Below are 19777 nucleotides of genomic sequence, written 5' to 3' on the forward strand. Positions count from 1 at the left end.
ATTGTGCCATTTCCTATGAGGAACTGGGACATCCACAGATGGTGTCTACAAGGGATCCTTGAACCAATTACCACAGATATTGAGGGAGGGATGACTGTACATGTTTAAGAACCTGCAAGCATATTTCTAATAGATTTTCTTTAAAATGTCAAAGATGCTAACTTTCCTTAGTAGAGAAAATCTAAAAAGCAAGTTTGTGGGGTTTTTTTCTAAGTGAGTTTTGACTGATAAGAATGCTAATTTCTGAAATAAAACAATTCTGAAATGATGACAGCATTTAAAGAAATTGGGCAAATGAGTCATTTAGAGAATTTTTACTAAAAACACCTTTTTTACTTTTTTTTTTACTAAAAACACTTTTTTGAAAAAAAAATTGTCTTTGACCTGCTTTAGCAAAAAATAATAGCTTGTAAGAGATCTATTTTCTGTAGTACTTAAAATTTTAGCCAGAGCCATCAGTCTAAAGAGAAATAAATAAGAGGGATACAAATAGAAAAGGTGGGAATCAAATTATTCATCTGACAGAGGATTAATATCCAAAATACCTAAAGAACTCAAAACAGGTAACAACAAATAACAAATAATCCAATTAATGCAGAGGCAAATGATCTGAACAGTTTGCAAAAGAAGAAGTGTAAATGGCCAAGAAACACATGAGGAAATGTTCAACATTTTTAGCTGTCAAGGAAATGCAAATCCAAACTTCATTAAGATTCTACCTCTCTATAGTCAGAATGGCAATTATCCCAAAACAAAAAATAAATAAATAAATGTTGGGAAGGATGTGAAGCAAAACCTTTATATTCTGTTAGTGGGAATGTAAATTAGTACAGCCACTATGGACATCAGTATGGAAGTTCCTCAAAAACTCTTAAAATAGATCTATCCTAAGATCCAGCTACTCCACTCCTGGGGGACTGAGGCAGGCAGGAAGAGGGAGGGTGAATTCAATCCAAGCCAAACATGCACGTGAATGGAAATGTCACCGTGAAATCCATTAATTGATACAATTAATATGTTTGAACTATTATAATTTCTTTTTTTTAACAAAAGGTATTCCTCCTGGCCTTGGTCTTTTTTCCATTCTGGAGAACCAGAAGCTATCCTTTCTCAAATGAATTTTTAAAATTCTAACACCAAGTTTTTCTGACTGTTTTTCACCAATGGCTACTTGAAGATACTTCAGTCATAAATGATTAACTTTTTTTATCGGCCAAGCAACCCTGAGGTCTAAATTTCATATGGATCTAGGTCAAGTGTCTGCTACAGAAACCATTACTGAAAACCAGTGATTACTAAAGGAAGGATCAGTCAATCCACAAATTGGGGGCAGGCCCTCTGCATCTCCTCATCCTTCTCCCACTGCCTACTTTATGATTATTCCTCTACAAAATCATAATTCCCCTAAGGGGTGAGCAGGGCCAACTACAAAAGGAAAATTGCTACATGTTAGAAGTTCTGGGAGAAAAGATAAAAATATTAGGTGAAAGCAAAAGGTGCAAAGCCACTATGTAAAATGGGATTATTGAAACACTCATAAGTTTTTCTTCAGTTCATCATATAAATTATAATTAATTTAGACCCAATACACACAGAGACATTTATTTTACAAATAAAATAAAATAAAATTTGTTTCTTATACTATTAAAGTGACTATACTCATTCACTCAGCAGATATTTCTTTCATACCAATTTATTACGAATATTTTCCCTGCCTCTAAGAAAATGATAATCATGTTGGGGAAGAAAGACATGTAAGTTTGCAAAGTTAAATAATACCTAGCAATTGTATAAAAGATGATATTTTTTAAAAAATCTGCAAAGAGTGTGATCTATTTGAGTACTAATATACTAATAATCACAATCATTAATAGCTATCACTGATTAAGAACCATGCTAAGTTTAACTTATAAGATAAGCAATGTTTCTCTAACCATTTTACAGATTAGGAAACTGAGGGCATGAGAGATTGCAAAATAATAGGTAGTAGAGACAGAATTCTCACCCAGACCTACCTGGTCAAGTTGCAAAGTCTTGTCATTATACTGTAGGTATCTTTTTTCCCAAATTTTGGGTCAAGTCCACATCCACTAGCAACTAATATTTTAGTTGCTAATACAGACAGCATCCATTACTGTTTACTTCCATTGTGTTTTTAATTCATTTGGGATATTGGCATTTTGCTGTGTCTGTAAGAATTATTTTTCTCTTTATATAGAATTGTGACAACCAGATGATTTATGACATGTTGCTAAGATTGAAATCCACTATCTATTTACCTGGTGACTTTGTCTGCAAAAAGGTGAGTGCATACTATTTTCAGATGCACAACTAATAAGCACATTTGCAGAATTCAGACATAGGTTGTGAGCACAGTTGAGACAAAATCTGTCCAGGGTGAATTCCATAGTATAGAAGTAGTTATGATATTTGATTTTGTAAAACAATAAGCTCCTCTTAGACTTCAAAATGAAAGAAGACAATACAGATTTCATCACATTTATTATTTAATAGAAACATCGATAATCAGAAAATGTGCTTTATATCAATGTAAATTACCAATCACCACACCCCATTAACTTTAAATATTTTAGGTGGAGGAATAAGTTACAGAAGCAATAGGTATTTCTTCCCTATGTCTTCAGCAAATCATCATTTACCTATGCTTTGCTCAGCTAGTTTAGTGGTAATCAATGCCATATTTTTTAAACTTTACTGTGTATTTGATGATTACAAAAGTAATTGATAGTCATTATTTGTAAAATAGAAAATACATAGAACACAAAGACAAAAATTCCACCACCATAATATGAAGTAATCATTATACATACATTTGGTCTATCATTCTATATTTGGTTGATAGCTAGATAGAGCTTGTTTTATGAAATCAATATTATACCATATATATGTTTTGAAACTTGCCATGTGACAGTATATCATATTAACATTTTACATATTATTATATAATCTTTTATAACCTGATTTTTTTTCTTTATGGTACTAGGGATTAAACTCAGGGGCATTTAACCACTGAGCCTCATCCCCAGCCCTATTTTGTATTTTATTTAGAGACAGGATCTCACTGAGTTGCTTAGCACCTTGCCATTGCTGAGGCTGCCTTTGAACTCGTGATCCTCCTGCCTCAGCCTCCCAAACCCCTGAGATTACAAGCATGTGCCACCATGCCTGGCTTAACTGATTTTTTTTAAGCTGCAAAATATTCTGGTCTATGGATATATCATGATAAGATTCCAAATGATTGTTGTTATAAGTAATTCTAAAACAAAAATTCCCCTGGATAAATAGTTTTGCACATCTCTGATCACTAGCTTTGATCAGAGAAGGATGACCCTGGTTTTCATAACTGGAGAGGCTAACTCAAAGCTGAAATCAATAATCAAAATTTAAAAAAAAATAGAAGAACATAAACAATTCAAAGAAATGAAAGTGGATCCAAGATCTTAGAAGTTCAGAAACCAGTGAGGATAAGAAGCACTTACTTCATTCCAAAGTAACACTGAAGTAAGTACAAGGTGTTGTAGGACATAAAGAAATGGCACTTGTCCCTCCTGGCTACTGACAAGATTTCCTGAAGATGTTCACACTAAGTCTTGAAAGATAAGTTGGAATGAGCCAAGTCAAAGAGGAAGTAAGTGTTCTGGGAGAGAAAAGAACTGGCATGAGCTAAGGCAGACAGGAAGGAACAGAGTCTTCGGCAGGAGTGCAGAAGACGACAAGAAGGTAAAGATTAGTACAGTTTTAGAATGATTATTCAACAAAACTCAACCAATCTTTTTGAATATCTTGGGGCAGGCTCTATGCTAAGTACTGAGAGAAAAAAGCTGGTCTTGTCCTCTAGGGGCTTACAGTCTAGCACTATGGATTCGATTCACAGTGTACATCAGAATCACCTGAATATAAAAGTCTCGACTCCACACCGAGGGAGATGGAGCCTCCACACTGGCATTTAGTAAAAGCTCCCATATGACTCTAAAATGTAGCCAAGGTTAAGAAACACTGGCCTAGGGAAGAGAAAATCGACAATATAAATGAAATTAAATAAATGCCTTACTCCAGAATGTATCATATAAAGGGGAAATTAAAGTTGCCAGGAAAGTATGCAAAGGCACGTAATTTACACTGGAGGTTGGGAGAGAGGGAAATTATCATTTTCTCAGGCATGACCTTTGGAAAATCAAAGGAATTAAAATAGTTCTTTAGTAAAAATTTTAAAAGCTAACAGACAAAAAAGCCAGCGGCCAGGATAGCATTTTTGATGAGAAGATGGTGGACCAGTGGGCAAAACAGAGCTTCACATATCCAAAGAATGGAAGCACGTGAGTGACTGAGCTAGTGGAGAAAGCAAAGTCAAATGGACTGTAAACTACTTAAAGTATCAGGCTGGAGGCACCAGGTGACAGGTGGAAATCAGTCTGATGATAGGTAGTTGACAGCAAATGTTTGGGCACTGCGGTATAGTGGAAGCTGACTTCAAAAGCAAGTCAAGAGAAAGGTAAGACAAAGAAGGCTGAAGCTGTAACTTTGAAGAACATGAAGGTCGGTGAAGAACATGAAGGAGATCAATGAAGAATACTCAGAGAAGGCAGTTAAGGAGGAACTGTCAGAAATAAAAGAAGGGAAACCAAGAAGAGATTGTGGCATAAAGGAAACCAAGAACACACAATCCCACACAAACTTGTCTGAGTTAAAAGTAGGCAGACTAAGCCAGGCACTGTGTCACATGCCTGTATTCACAGCCACTAGGGAGGCTAAGGCAAAAGAATTGCATATTCCAGGCCGGACCAGGCAACTTTGCAAGACCCTATCTCAAAATAAAAATTAAAAAGGGCTGGGGTTGAAGCTCAGGGGTAGAATGTTGCCTAGCATTTGGGTTTGATCTTCAATCCTTAAAAAAAAAAAAAGTAGGTAAATCGGTAAAATCATTTCATTAGAATGGGAAATATAAACCACAGTGCAATTTAAGGACCCCTTGGGGCAGTGATGCATTGAAATGATATGGTCTTAATGTACCAAAATGGCCTTTCAATTTGTTCCAATAGCAGCAGGGACTGGAAATTGAGATGACTCATAGAAACTTTAGCACTTGGGCCCCTAAGCAGTAAAAATTTGCCTAACGAAGTGTGAAATGGAGAGTAGAGATACAGCCTTCTCATTTCTAATGTTTTCATCATGCCGCATTCATCACCCAATAATAAAAACAGATCAGTGAACAACACCAAGGGAAGGAAAGGTAGAAAGGAGACCACATGAGAACTATAAGTCACATTTCTTTTTGACAGAGAAAAAGGGCTATTACTTGTCCAGACTTTAGACAGCTAGTTCACACTGGTTTTTTGCTTATCATTTCCACAAAACACTATAGGAAATATGAAGGGGGAAAAAAATCATGTTCAATGTCAGGTTACCAAAATAATTTAAGAAATGGCAGGGTTTAGGACTGAGTTTGCTGAAGGGTCAAATCCTCAAAATGGTCTCTAAAGTTACTGAATGGGTTGTTTGGACTGCTTTGAGACTATTTAGGAATTTCTTCAGGATGTTCTACAGCAATGTAGAAATTACCCAGAAATCTTTTTTTTTTTTTTCTTGGTACTGGGATTGAGCCCAGGGGCACTTAACCACTGAGCCACATTCCCAGTTCATTTTTTTATGTTTTTTATTTTGAGACAGGGTCTCGCTAAATTGCTTAGAGCTTCACTCAGTCACTGAGGCTGGCTTTGAACTTGCTCCTCCCTCAGCCTTTAAAACCACTCCTATCACAAGTGTGCACCATTGTTCATGGGGTGCCAGAGATCTTAAAACACAGACTCCCAGGATTTCATTCCCTGAGATTCTGATTTAATATTTCTGAAGCAGGCCTGAGAACTTGCTCCTCTAAATAAGCTCTTAAGTGATGCTGATGATCCCGTAACCACATTGTGAGCATCACTGCTGTTTCCTGATAGGATCCACTTGAGTTTCATAATGCCCCCACCAGCCTTGGAATAGCCTTCTACTAGGAACCCTGAAATTCCAACTTGGATCTCACTAAAGGCTGCACACCCTTCATGAAGCACTTGCACTTCTGCACTTTCTTGGAATCAGTTCATACACCAGCCTCAGAGCTTGGTTCCATTTTATTTTGCACAGCTCTCAGCCCTTATTCTCTGAGGGATGCCTACTTCATTTGAATGCTAATTAAACTTGCAGGAAAGGTTTAAATTAGCCTAGAAATATGCAAGAAATAGTGGAAGTTTTGGTTCGTTGATTATGCCAGATCTCCTTGGAAAATTATTGAAATGATCATTAAGAAATAATTAAAAGTGCTGAACTATATTTAAGCACCCATTATGTACTTCTACCTCCAGTCAGTTGTAATAACTGCCTTTAAAAAAATCATTCCAGTTCCTTGAGAACTACTTCATGCAAAAAACACAGAATGTGACCCTGTCCTGATCATTACTTCCTGGAGTACCCCTTGGAAAACTAATTTTCAGATGCTTTGCCTTACTTTTAAAATCATTCCCCAGGCACTATGTCACAGGCCTATAATCCCAGTGAATCAGAAAACTGAGATAAGAAGATCACGTTTGAGGCCAGCCTCAGTAACTCAATAAGACCTTGTCTCAAAACAAAAAAATAGAAAGGATGTAACTCAGTGGTAAAACACCCCTGTGTTCAATCCCTAGTATGCCAAAATTAATAAATTAAGTGATTTATATCTATTTTATTCATGTTTAAGAGAGAAATCTTGGATGTTGGATCCAATGTTGGATATGGTCATCTGCATGTGAGGCGTGTGAGGTGACATAGATGTTGCCAGTTCTAGTGCTGTCACCAGCCCATCTTTTAACTTTGTGCAAGACACTTATCTTTCTAAACCTCTACTACGAATTTTTAAATAAGAGTAATGATACCTTCCCTATTTGATCTCACTGGGATTTTTGCAAGAATTAAACAAGTTCATGTCTATGAAATGCTTTCCAATATAAAACAGCACATTCTGATAGAACAAATGCAGGAAATAAAATAAGAAGCTATGCAATCCAGGCATGGTAGCACATGCCTATAATGGCAGCAGCTCAGAAGGCTGAGGCAAGAAGATAGCAAGTTCAAAGCCAGCCCCAGCAACTTAGCAAGACCCTGTCTCAAAATAAGATATAAAAAGGGCTGGAGGTATAGCCTAGTGGTTCAATCCCTGGTATCAAGAGAAAAAAAAAAACTACACAAATATCAAATGTACTCATTATTTTTTTGTTTTTTTAGTTGTTGATGGATCTTTAGTTTATTCATTTATTTATATGTGGTGCTGAGAATTGAACCCAGTGCCTCACACATGTCAGGCAAATGCTCTGCCACTAAGCCACAACCTCAGCCCCTCATTATTTTTAAAAGTACTATGCAAAGTCAAACTATTAGTAGAGGTATTGATATTATATAAATAACTATAATAAAACTCTTATTCTACTTTGATCTATATATAATTTTAAATAAATGCTTAATATGTTACACAATATAAAAGTTAAACATACCTCTTTCACTGCTCAGTTAGGAAATGTGGGTTCTCAGCTTCCTTTTGTTTTTAATTACCAAGTCATAGAATATTGATTACTCAGCTAAGTCAATCTGTGCCTTTGTTTTCTTTTTTTGGGGGGTGGGGGGAGACGGGTGATACTGGGGATTGAACTCAGGGGCACTGGAACATTAAGCCACATTCCCAGCCCTATCTTGTATTTTATTTAGAAGACAGGTCTCACTGAGTTGCTTAGCACCTTGCTTTTGCTGAGGCTGGCTTTGAACTCACAATCCTTTTACCTCAGCCTCCAGAGCTGCTGAGATTACAGGTGTGAACCATCACACCTGGCTTTCTTCTTGGTAGAGTAGAAATGACAGTTCCTATTCTATGTTCCTCATGAAGGTAATGGGGAGATAAAATGAGAATTTCAATTTCCCAGATATCAACCAAAAGGTACAATCTGACAACTTTAAACTCAGCCTAATAATTATAATACACTTAATGTTGAGGAATATAACTGTAGGTATCAAAGGACTTCAAAACTTCCCAGAAACAATTGTATTTCCCTTATTCATAAAAGAGTGCCTACTATATATCAAGCCTTGTGCTCAGCACTGGAACACAGCAGACATTGTCTCAGCCATCTCAGATATAACCCATAATTAATATTGTTTAATCTTGAATTGATTTTAATGTATTTTATCTAATCCTTTGGAAGTATAAATAATAAGAATGTTTGTTTGATTAATTCAATCTAGTCCCTTCCTAAACCAAGTAAGTAAATTTATTATAATCCTGCTACTTGTTTATGGTCTGTTTTCTGTTGTATAACTGAATACCACAGACAGATTAATTTACAAAGAATAAAGGTTTATTTATCTCACAGTTCCATAGACTGAAAAGTCCCAGCACATGGCACCAGCATCTGCTCAGCATCTGGTGAGGCCCTTCTTGCTGCACTAGTATATGGCAGAGGACATCACATGGCAAGTCAGAGCAAGCTCACCACAGAAAGCTGCTTTTATGACAACCACCACTCTGGTGATAATCCACTGATCCATAAATGGTCCATTCAAGAATGCAGAGCCCCCTAGGACCTAATCACCTCGCAAAGATCTCACCTCCAACTCCATTAACATATGAAGTTAATGACTAAGTTTCCAACATAAAAAAATTTGAAGGATACATTCAGACCACAGAAAGAGCTCAGGCAGATGAAGACCTTACTTAATATGAATGAAGGGATGGACCTACCTAAATATCTTGTCTACTATTATGCAAATTGGATTTTTGGAATTTAACAGCTTCTCTTGACCTAAATTTCACTAAGGTGGACACATTTATTCTTTCTGGAAGTTGAGATGTGTTCAAGGACCCCATAATTACCCACTACTTCAGTGATTCACAATAAGGATTCACATAATTCAATAAAAAGTTATATTCATAGCTTAAGATTTATTATAGTAAAGGATCGTCAGGAACAGTTAGAAAAAGATGTATAGGAGTAAAGACTAGAGAAATCAGTCACAGGCATTCTAGGCCCTACTTCTATGAGGGCCACATGTATATGCATTTTTCTCTGTATTGTACCACAGGGACATGAGCAAAATATGTGTGTTTGGAGAAATCTGAGTTATTGAGTCCAGAGTACTTAAATGAGGCTAGTCATTTAACTAAATGACAATCATGATCCAAGCTCAAAACCAGGTACAAGGGCCACATCAAAAATCATGTGTTTACATTAAAGAATGCTGACAGCTGCCACACTGCCTCAGGCATACAGAATAACACCATTGACTTGGGACCATGTGAATATCCCAAGAGACAAATTCTAGGGACTTGATTACAGGTCATTGCCCTAGTTCCCAGGAGTTTCCAAAGATAAACAAGAACTGAGTAAGATAACTTGGTGCATTAGCATCTCTCAATATGGAGCAAAAATAATAGCTTTAGGGTCTCCTGTGCCTTGAGTCCCAAAATCAGACCTCAGTGGCATAGGCAGAAAGACAGAATTCACCTTGGAATGGCTGTAGTCCGTGCTTTTTGGATGGATCAAGTACCTTCTTCAGAGGATAACTGTGGTCACCAAAACCAGAGTACATCATTCATCCAATCAGTTATTTTCTTTACTCATGCCCATTCCTCAGGCAGTATGCTGACTGTGTCCAGTGTTGGCTTACAGTGCTCAAGTGTTGCAAAGTATTTTCTTTCCAATCATTTCCTTTCATATAATATGTCCAAACAGTTTCTGTAACAGAGGTCTTAAGAAAACTGTTTTTACAATCATGTCCTGCGCTTCCTTCATTTGTATTTGCTCCTCTGGAAGAGTTTATATTTCTTAATTTGGGGTATAATTGTTAAGTGTACAATGACTATGTGTTTCTCTTTATATTTGGCATACAGGGAGAAATTGGTAAAGAAATGTATATCATTAAGCATGGAGAAGTCCAAGTCCTTGGAGGGCCTGATGGTACTAAAGTTCTGGTTACCCTGAAAGCTGGAGCTGTGTTTGGAGAAATCAGGTATCTAGAAGACACCTCATAAATATTAAAATCCATCCCTTGTCATAAAAGAACAATCTTAGGTAATAAAATAAGTAAACTCCCTGCTTGAGTTTTTCAAAGGGTTGATTGTGCTAAGAGCATTGGTAAAATAAGGATGTTCATGTTTCCAACCATCCTTTCCCTTATCTCAGAAGACCTGAAGAAGGATACTAGGTTATTTAGCTGTGTAGTCCTAGGACCTAGGTCAGTGACCTGCAGAAGGTAGATAAACATTCAATGTGCATCGAATGAATAAATGAATGAACTAGTCAATGAATGAGGTTAGTGAGAGAAGAGGTTGGGAGAGTTGGCTGTTACCAGATTGTTAAAAACTTGAATGCTAGGTTAACAAAGGGTATTTGAGTAAGTTAAAGATAAGATCATAGCTGTGGGACTAAATTGCTTGAGTCTATATCCTAGTTTCCCACTCACTAGCTTTGTTCCTCTGTTACTTGGCCATCTGTTCTCTAGTCTAGTCATCTTAATAATTATAATAATAGCAGTACATATCTTAGAGGGTTGGTAAATGAGGTAATTCATTAAAAGCACTTAGAACAGTGTCCCATATATACTTGAAACTCATAAGTATTAAGTATCATTATCATTATTTCCTATTGGTCAAGAGAAGTTTATCCCAGAACAAGTCCCCAAGAAGAATATAAGAGCAAATTAAAGCATTTTGTGGGCTCAACATTTCCATGTGCATAATAACCTTTAAATGCATTCATTATTCATCCAAAAAATATAAATTCATTGAGTACCTAGTACATACTAAGATTGTCAAGTATTATTCTAAATCCTGAGAATGCTCAGTAAAAACAGTAGATAAAACATTGTTTCTTGAACTGGGTAGAGTGCTTGCCTCATATGGACTAGGCCCTGGGTTCAATCCCCAGCACTACAAGGGAAAAAAAAAATTGTTTCTCACAGAGCTGACAGTCTTGGGGGTGGGGGGAATTATAATAAATAGTAAAACAATTAACTAGACAAGATAAATTCACATTGTGATAATTGCTGTGAATGAAAAAAAAAAATGTTAGAAAGTGGCAGAGGATGCTACTTTAAATACCGTAGTCAGGGATGACCTCTCTGAACAGAAGTTATTTGACCTAAGACTTGAAGGAGTAAATAAAAGAGCCATTCAGAAATGGGGAAGATGGTTGAACAGCCAAGGCCCAAAGGTAAAGCAGCCTTGTCTGGTCAAGGGGCGGAAAAGTCAGTATGGCTGGAGCACAGTGAACAAGGATACTATGGCAAGATAAGGCCTGGTGGGTGAGCAAGGGCCATGCAAGGTCATGAAGGTCATGGTAAGGAGTTTGTGCTTTATTCTAAATACAACGGATTCCCGTAGAGGATTTTAGGCAAAAGAATAACACAAACTGAATAGCAATTTAAAAGACCACTCCAAGAGCTATATGAAAAAGACATAGTACATGAGCAGGCATGAAATAGAGGAGACTCATTGGAAGTCAGTAGCAGTGATTTGAGTGATTTGAGCTTCTTGAACCAGGAGGCTGGTTCTTAAGGTGAAGAGAAGAGTCTACTGTTGGGCAATTATTAATCATTCCATAATTGAGAGCACTGCTATTCTGAGGTACCCAGTATCTTGCCAAGGTTAAGAGCTCATCACTGAGGGAGATATGCTCAAACCTACGTGTTCATGGGTCCAGTGACTTTTCCACCACCACAAATGAAAGGCATTTGTCCAATCACTGGCTTCAAAGCTGCTAAGAAGTTGTCTCTGATCCAGAGATATAGATGATTTCAGATCATCTCTAGAGTAATGTGGGTTTCCTTAGAATGTTGAAGCATATTACTTTTCTTTTGATAATATTGTTTGTGTTTGTAATTTTTCCCCTTGCTTAACAGCTGGGTGGACACTCCTATGAGGGTCCTGCTCTGAGGCAGTGGTGAAAAATCCTTCTTAGAATATCCAAGTTCTTTAACTGTTTTCTATTACTTCCTTACTGGGACTCCTTACAAAAATGATTTCATATTTTTACAGCTTAATAATCACTGTTATCTTCAAAGTCATAAAACACACAACAGTCTAATCTGAAACATTGCAGAAATTAATTAGCTGACCTCTCCCAAGGGTTGGATATTCCCTAAAGAATAAAGCTTTACAAATACAAGTATATTAATTGCTGATATTACCCTCACAGGAGGAAATATCCTAGGAATAGAATCCAGGTGCTGCTAGGCTGCAACTGAAAGTAATTCTAGATTCCTGACAGCAGCTTCTTCAATAAATCTCCTCTTATCCATTTGGTTTCTAAAGCCAAAATAAAACCTGTGGACCAGACAGGCTTTAAACTTGCTCAATAGTCTGGCTGATTTGAGCAAAAGAGAGAGTTTTGCCTTGATTCTCTTCCTGGCTGTGGCTGAGGAGAAACAGGATGCATCTGCCTCTTCCAGATGCCCACAGGCTTCACAGGCCCACAGCTGTCCTACACCCTTGGAGTTCCAGTCATTTATTCCAGATGGAGGCATGGCTGCCAAACACCCAGACACTGGAAAGATCTAGTAATAGTGTTTACTACTCAGAAATGCCGTGACCTTTGTTGAAATGAGCTAAATACAGCACTATCATGTAGCTTTTTAAAGAAGGTTTTTCCCCCCTTACGAAAAAAAATAAGAAAGAAAAGAATTGAGGGCTTTCAAGGACATTATATATTAATCCAAAAGAGCAAATTCCTGACTAAAATATAGATTTACAGCCTGCCATGGAGAAAACCCAGACCACATTTCTAATCAACATCCAAAGAGTGCAGGCACCCCATTTTTAAAAAGAAAGACCCAGAGTCTGCTGAGGGATGGCCTCATGGTGGTTCTGCCTCCATCGTTAGCCTTACATGTACATTTAGTATCAAGTCTTATTCCCTCAAAATAATTAACCACTTCTTTATCTGCCTTCTGCATCTGTTAAAAAAAAAGAAAAAAGAAAGAAAAGAAAATCCCATTATTCTTGAAATGACTGAATTTTCACTCTTGTATTGCTATTATGGTTTCAATAGAATTCCCAACCAGTTCCATCTCACTTTGGAATATTCTCCCCCTGGAAAATTTCTGCTCACTCATCCTTCAAGAACCGATTTATATGTCATCTCTTGGAAGTCATTTCTAACTATCCCCAAAACAAATAGCTGCTCCCTGTTCTTTGCCCCCATAATATTTCATGTGTGCATTTATTATAGTAACTACTCCTGATTTATAGGTAATTTATTCAGATGGGTCTTTCCAACAGACTGAGCTATTAAAATATAAGAATTTATATGTTACCAGCAGCTACATGAAAACTAAACAATATGTGGTGGTTTTTATTTATATCCTGGCTCCATTAAAAATTGTGCATCAGCCATTCAGTTATCTTGAATTAATTAAGTAGTTAATTATGGGCTGAGGCAATAGTTCAGTTGGTGGACTGCTTATATAACATGTATAAAGCCCTGGGTTCCATCTCCAGCACCACAAACACACACACACACACACACACACACACAGAGAGAGAGAGAGAGAGAGAGAGAGAGAGAGAGAGAGAGAGAGAAAGTTAACTGTGGTTTGATAGAAACAAACAAAAAAAAATTTTCAGGACCACTTATAGTCTAATGTGAAGTGCCTCAAAGAAGGTCATAGAATCCCTTCTTTACTAGGCACAGTGCCAGCCATGAGGATGCAAAGGTGAATACATTTGTTTCCCTCAATGCCTTACAAACAAGTGAGTTGAGTAAATGAGGGACTTCAATGCCAGGTGATTAAATGCATGGATTACATCTGATGATGAGAGTATGCACAGGACACTCTGGAACACAAAGGCTTCCCAAGGACCAGTATGCCTTTTAGACTTGGTGATTACTTGAAGTTATTTGGGATGTTTATCAGCTTCCCATCATCATAACAGACACCAAAGATAATCAACTCAGAAAAAGAAAATTATAAAATTTATTTTGGATCATTGTTTCAGAGGATTGAGTCCATGATCAGTTGGCCCACTGTGTTTAGACCTGTGGTAAGGCAGTACATCATGGCGGGAACATGTGGCAGAGCAAAACCACTCACCTCATTGCTAGGGAAAAAAAAGAGAAAGAAAGGAAGAGGCAGAGATCTCACAGTCCTCTTCAAGGGTACACACTCAATGCCACAAAGACCTCCTACTAGGCCTCACCTCTTAAAGTGTCCACCAATAGCATCACCCAGGGACCAAGTTTAACACAAGAACTTTCAGGGGACACTTATGATCTAAACTAGCACTTGGAAATGGAGGACAAACCCTTCAGTGCTCCCCAAATGATATATGGAGACAATGATGTGTGCACATAGCTAAGTTCTGGTAGCCCCTACCACAGCATATGTAAAGGTCATTTGGGGCATTCATCATAATGCACATTATGCCTATAGTGAGGTGAAGAGTGACCTCAACAAAGGTATGTCCATATCCTAATCCTCGAACATGTAAATATGACCTTATTTGGAAAAAGGGTCTCTGTAGATATCATTAAGATAAGAACCCCAAGATAATATGATCCTGGATTATCTGAATGGGTCCCAAACCAAAAAACACTTGTCCTTATAAGAAACAGAAGAAGCATCTATGTGAAGATAAGAAGCAGCCACAGGGTGGAATGCCTGGGGCAACCAGAAGTTGTCAGATGCAAGAAAAGATTTTTCTTTGGAGTCATGAAAAGGAACACAATTCTGCTGACACCTTGAGTTTGTATAGCCTCCAGAACTACGAAAGAATACATTTTTGCAGCTGTAGGATACTTATTTTATGGTAATTTATTACAGGAACCCTAGGAAACTAATACTATCCAAAAGACTTAAATTGTGAATTTATGAAATATTAATGGAGAAAAAAGATGAATTTTCTTGATACTTCCCTCAATTTCACCTACATGCCCCGTCTATCTCCAAGACCAGCTGATCTCACCCTCCTATGTGTGTTTCAAATCACTGGCATCTTACCTTCTCCACTGCTACCCCTTTAGTCCAAACCACTCCCACCTCTTATAGGACATCTGCAATGACCTACTGCAAGTGGCCAAGCAATCCTTTGGAAGGACAGATCTGATCATGTCACTCTCCTTCTACCTAAAGTCAGTCAATGCTTTCATGCCATTCTTAGAAATAAGTGCAAAATTCTTAATCTGACTTACAAATCCTGCAGAATCTAGCCCTGCTGACCTCTCTACTTCAGGTTGTACCTTCAGTCCAGACATCCTGCTGCTCTCCTTCAGCTCTTTGAATGTGCCATCCTCCATCCAAACACAGGAAGTCTTGTGCACATGCTGTTACCTCAGTCTGGATATCCCCCACCACCTCCTTTATCTGGATCTCCGCTTCTTTCAGGTTTTACTGCCTTCTCCCACTCTAGGGACCTCTACAGGTCATTTGGGGTGTTCATCATAATGCACATGATACCTTGCTATACGCTCTTCTTGAACTATATTGCCTTGTTTGGGAGCACTTATCTTTGTAGCTATAAACTCATTGGTGCATTTATTTATTCAATGTATTTTTTTTTCCTTCCTAAATTGGAAGAGCCAGAGCTACCTTGTGTTGCTGTGCCAACTGCATTCTGTGAACCAGAATGTCCAGTGATGGGTTAGGAGGGCTGGAGTCCAGCCCACATTCTACTCTTGAACCAAGAGTCCTGGCTGCTGTTCTCTCCCTCGTGCAAAGGTGCTTATTACATTGCAAAAGGAGGAATTCTTCGGGCAAGCTTTGCACCCATGGGGACTACACATGCCCAGAGAAGCCACATTTTTCTACTTTGCACAGTGTCACTGAGCAGGCTGCAAGAAATCCTGATGGACATCATGTGTCATTCATTCTGCATTCTATTCCTAGCCCTTAGAACAGGGCTTGGCCCACATAAATGCCTAATAAATAATTATTGAATAAATCAGTGAATGTAATTATCTTCCTATCTTTGTGAATGTACAAATACACATTTATTTTTGTCATGAATATGCATATTCAGCCTTGTGTGCTTTTTGTCAGTTTTTTATTATTAAGAATAGCATACTATATTTATCTTTGTAAAATTACTTTTTCTTTAAGTTATGCCTTTGAGGTTTATTCCCAAAAGTAGAATAAGTAGGTCAAAAGGTAAAAACATTTCTATAACTCTTTTAATATATGAGCAAATTATTTTCCAGAAAAAGACTGAACCAATTTACAATGCAAACAGATATGTATAGCTATTTTTCCTCAGCATTGCTGGTATTACTTTATTTTTCTCATTGGTTTTATATTTTAATAGGTTGTTTTTAATTTGCATTTGTCTAAATGATGCCTAGAAAATAAAACGTCTCGATAAATATTCCCTAAGTGAATGAATTTCCAATTGGCCTATTTATTTTCATGAATGTGATCATTTTCTGTCTGTACATCTTTTTTGTTTACCATCCCTTTTTCAACATATATTGTTATGTGGGTAGTTATTGAGTAGAATTTAAGTATTGACATATTTTTATTGTTTTAGATAATCTGGTTTTCATTCAAAATTTTTTTGTCTTTTCACATTATCTTTGTCAAATAGAACATTCTGAGGATTTTGTTTTGATATTTATTGCTATTTATCATTGTGAAAAGCCCAAATATTTTGAAAACTAATTCTGTCTCTTTTTTTCTCTTCAAGCTATTTTGCCTATATTTCCTGTAGATTTTTTTAAAATATGGGTGCCAGGGAGATGTGTAGACTGTTTTAATTCAATATTCTTACTTTTCATCAAAATAACTCTTATCTTTTTTCTTCTTCCTTTCCTAAAAAAGCAGAAATAATAGATACAGATATGAGCAAGGGTGGGCATATTTGATTGATTAATATTGGGGAGAAAGCTCTTCATTTCCATTTTTTCCTATTTTAAAACTGTGAATGATATCTACTTAAAAATATGCATTTATATTTTCTCTAGTTTGGAATTTAGACTCTGGTTATGTAGCACCTTTTTGTTTAGAGGAAAAAACATAACTCATGTAAGTCCCAAATATTCCTCTGAACAAATAAATATACTATCAGTATCATTTTTTTTAAACGTATGTTTAAATACTCTCAGAATCCCTCCTGAAGTGACTTGGTGAAATGCGAAATTAAGTCTCTTTTACCACCATTTGGAATAGTAGAGAGGCAGCAGAGATTCATAACTTTACATAATTTATAGCACCAGCCTGATGGACTGATTCCCTTGTTTACTTTTCCTAAAGTCCATTGGCAAGTCTGTACCACTAGAATCAACCACACACTGGGCATGGTGGCACATATCTGTAATCCAGCAACTCTGGACACTGAGACAGGAGGATCATAAGTTTAAAGCCGGTGCAGGCAACTTACTGAGACCCTGTCTCAATCTAAAAAAAAAATTAAAAGGTTAAGAGTTAGAGATGTAGCTCAGTAGCTGAACACCCCAGAGTTCAATTTCTAGTAACTTTTTTTAAAAAATTACTTCTTTGGAATTACAAAATTGTGGTTTAAGGAAGCTGCCTCTTGACTTGAAGTTAGCTCTCATCTTAGGTTTCAATATCAATGATAAAACTCTGAAGTATTTGTTCTTGAACAATTCACCTGATTCTGGACTTTAGTTTCTATGTCTGTAATTATATGCAGAAACCTAGTTTAGCAAATTGTGTGGTTGTTAAGTCAGAAGATACAGGGGATTCATGAGGAAAAAACATGTCAAAAAACTATAAGCTTTTCACAAATACATGACATTGCTAGCTGTTTTGACTCCCAACAAGCATTTACCTGGGCTAACATATTAGCTCATTTGATATATAGTGTTTTCTAGCCAAACTATCATAGTAAAATATTTCTGTGGGCATTTGAAGGGAGATAAGTAGGTAGGTCATGAAGTACAGAGTACATATTATTTTTCTACTCACTCCTTCCTTAGAATTTTTACCAGGATTCTTCATTATTTAATTAATTCTCTAAAGCCAATTCAACTCTGAAATCAAGACCTGGTCAAGAAAAGGGGACCAGGCGTTTTATATCCGTGACATCTTGACTCTCCAACTTTGTTAAAAATACATGTGTGCAGATGCTCCTCAAAAAATATATAAATATATATCTAGGCTAACATGTGTTTGCCATTCAGTACATAGTTTTTTGAATATCAAAGTATCTGCAAAGATCAAGAAGCCCAGCAGAGGTGACCCTAGAACATCCTGTGATATTTGCTAACCCACAAAAGTTTTGTTAGAATTTATTCTTAGTCAAATTGTAAAATTACCAAGGAACAAAGTGTTCCCCCAATAACACTGACAAAAATAAAAGAATATTTCAGAAAAAAATCTACACAGGTGATCTAACCTTATGTCCCCCAAATATAATGCAGTTGGAAATTTGCTTAATGGGAACAAATGTTTGAAGTTTTAGCCCTTGACTCAGTATTGGATGTGATGTTTTTTCCACTGATAGCATTTAGAGTTAGTTTTATTTCTATTCCGGGAAATAATTCTACATGAGAAAAGGCATTTAAGATTAGAATTGTCTTTATTTTAGGAAATATTCCCATTTCTTTTAGTTATCAAAACATCAATCATTCTAAATTGTGTGTATCATTCTAAGAGGAATACCTGACTAGGTTTGTGTCTCAATGCTATGATATAGGAGCTGTGAGACTCTGGGCAAGTTACTCAACTGAGACTTCTTTCTTCATCAGTCAAATGGAGTCACAATAACATATAACTATCCGATAGGATTGAAAAGCATTAACTGTGTTAATAAAAAGACCTTAGAAAACTATCTGATTCATAGTAAGTACTCAATAATATAAACTATGAATGTTACCATTATGGATATTATTATTCTTGTTGTTGTTGTTATTATTATTATTATTTGCTAATCTGGCTGTCTTGACATGCACTCACACCCTTCCTAGATTACGAACAGCTTGAGGGCAAATGTTAATCATCAGCCTGTTGTGGAACTATACATTTCAATATAGTTTTAATTTATGTCTAATTTATTTTTTTCCTTTTCCTTTTATTTATACAGTGAACTCTTTATCCTTCCCTGCATGATTGACCTCCAAAGCACAATAATCTGTGCAATCTCATACAAAAAAGCTTCTTATCAAAGTCCAGTGAGTTGAGGGTGTACCTCAGTAGTAAAACCCTTGTCTAGTATGCACCAGGCCCTGGGTTCCACCCCCCAGCACCACAAAATAGATCAATAAATAAGCCCATCTGAGAAAGACAATATTTAAGTATTATTTGTTTCTCCGAATATTCTAAATGGTGCTGTGAATCATTTCCAGAGCAACAAAGAGATAGTTGGGTATATGAAATGCATTGTACTAACCTACCCCACTCCATCCACGGAATTACTCTTACTGAATTAGAGAATGATACACAGCCTTTAATGAAGAGCCTATTAAAATAACCCTAGCAAATTCACTGTTGTGTCTGTTGTGGGAATAAAAAGTTTTCCATCATTTTACAGAGAGTAGCCTCTTTAATAAAAACTTAGGAGATTATTTCTATCTTAAAACCAAGAATTGATCGATTTTTATCATATAAATGGCTTAAAACTAAATCTGAAACACTCCTGTGGCTAAATTCGGCTTTTAAAATAAATCTTATTTTATGTCCCCATTTTCATTTTTCTTTTACTTCCACAATCGGTTCATATTCTTTTGTATTCTATTTTTTCATGTGTGTTCCAAATACAGTATCTGCTAGAAAGGGCCAGGCAGGTTGTACATTACACAAATTC

General features: G+C 36.6%; 1 protein-coding gene across 1 annotated transcript in view; it reads left to right on the forward strand.

Annotated features, from left to right (window-relative positions):
• Cngb3 (cyclic nucleotide gated channel subunit beta 3) overlaps window positions 1–19777 on the forward strand; it is a 157300-nt gene that overhangs the window by 120006 nt on the left and 17517 nt on the right. Inside the window, exons 14-15 of the mRNA XM_071602432.1 lie at window positions 2219–2302; window positions 9917–10035. Coding sequence (XP_071458533.1) covers window positions 2219–2302; window positions 9917–10035 — 203 coding nt within the window. The remainder of the gene's footprint in view (window positions 1–2218; window positions 2303–9916; window positions 10036–19777) is intronic.

This window comes from Marmota flaviventris, chromosome 15 (genome assembly GCF_047511675.1).
Source record: "Marmota flaviventris isolate mMarFla1 chromosome 15, mMarFla1.hap1, whole genome shotgun sequence".
Lineage (NCBI taxonomy): Eukaryota > Metazoa > Chordata > Mammalia > Rodentia > Sciuridae > Marmota > Marmota flaviventris.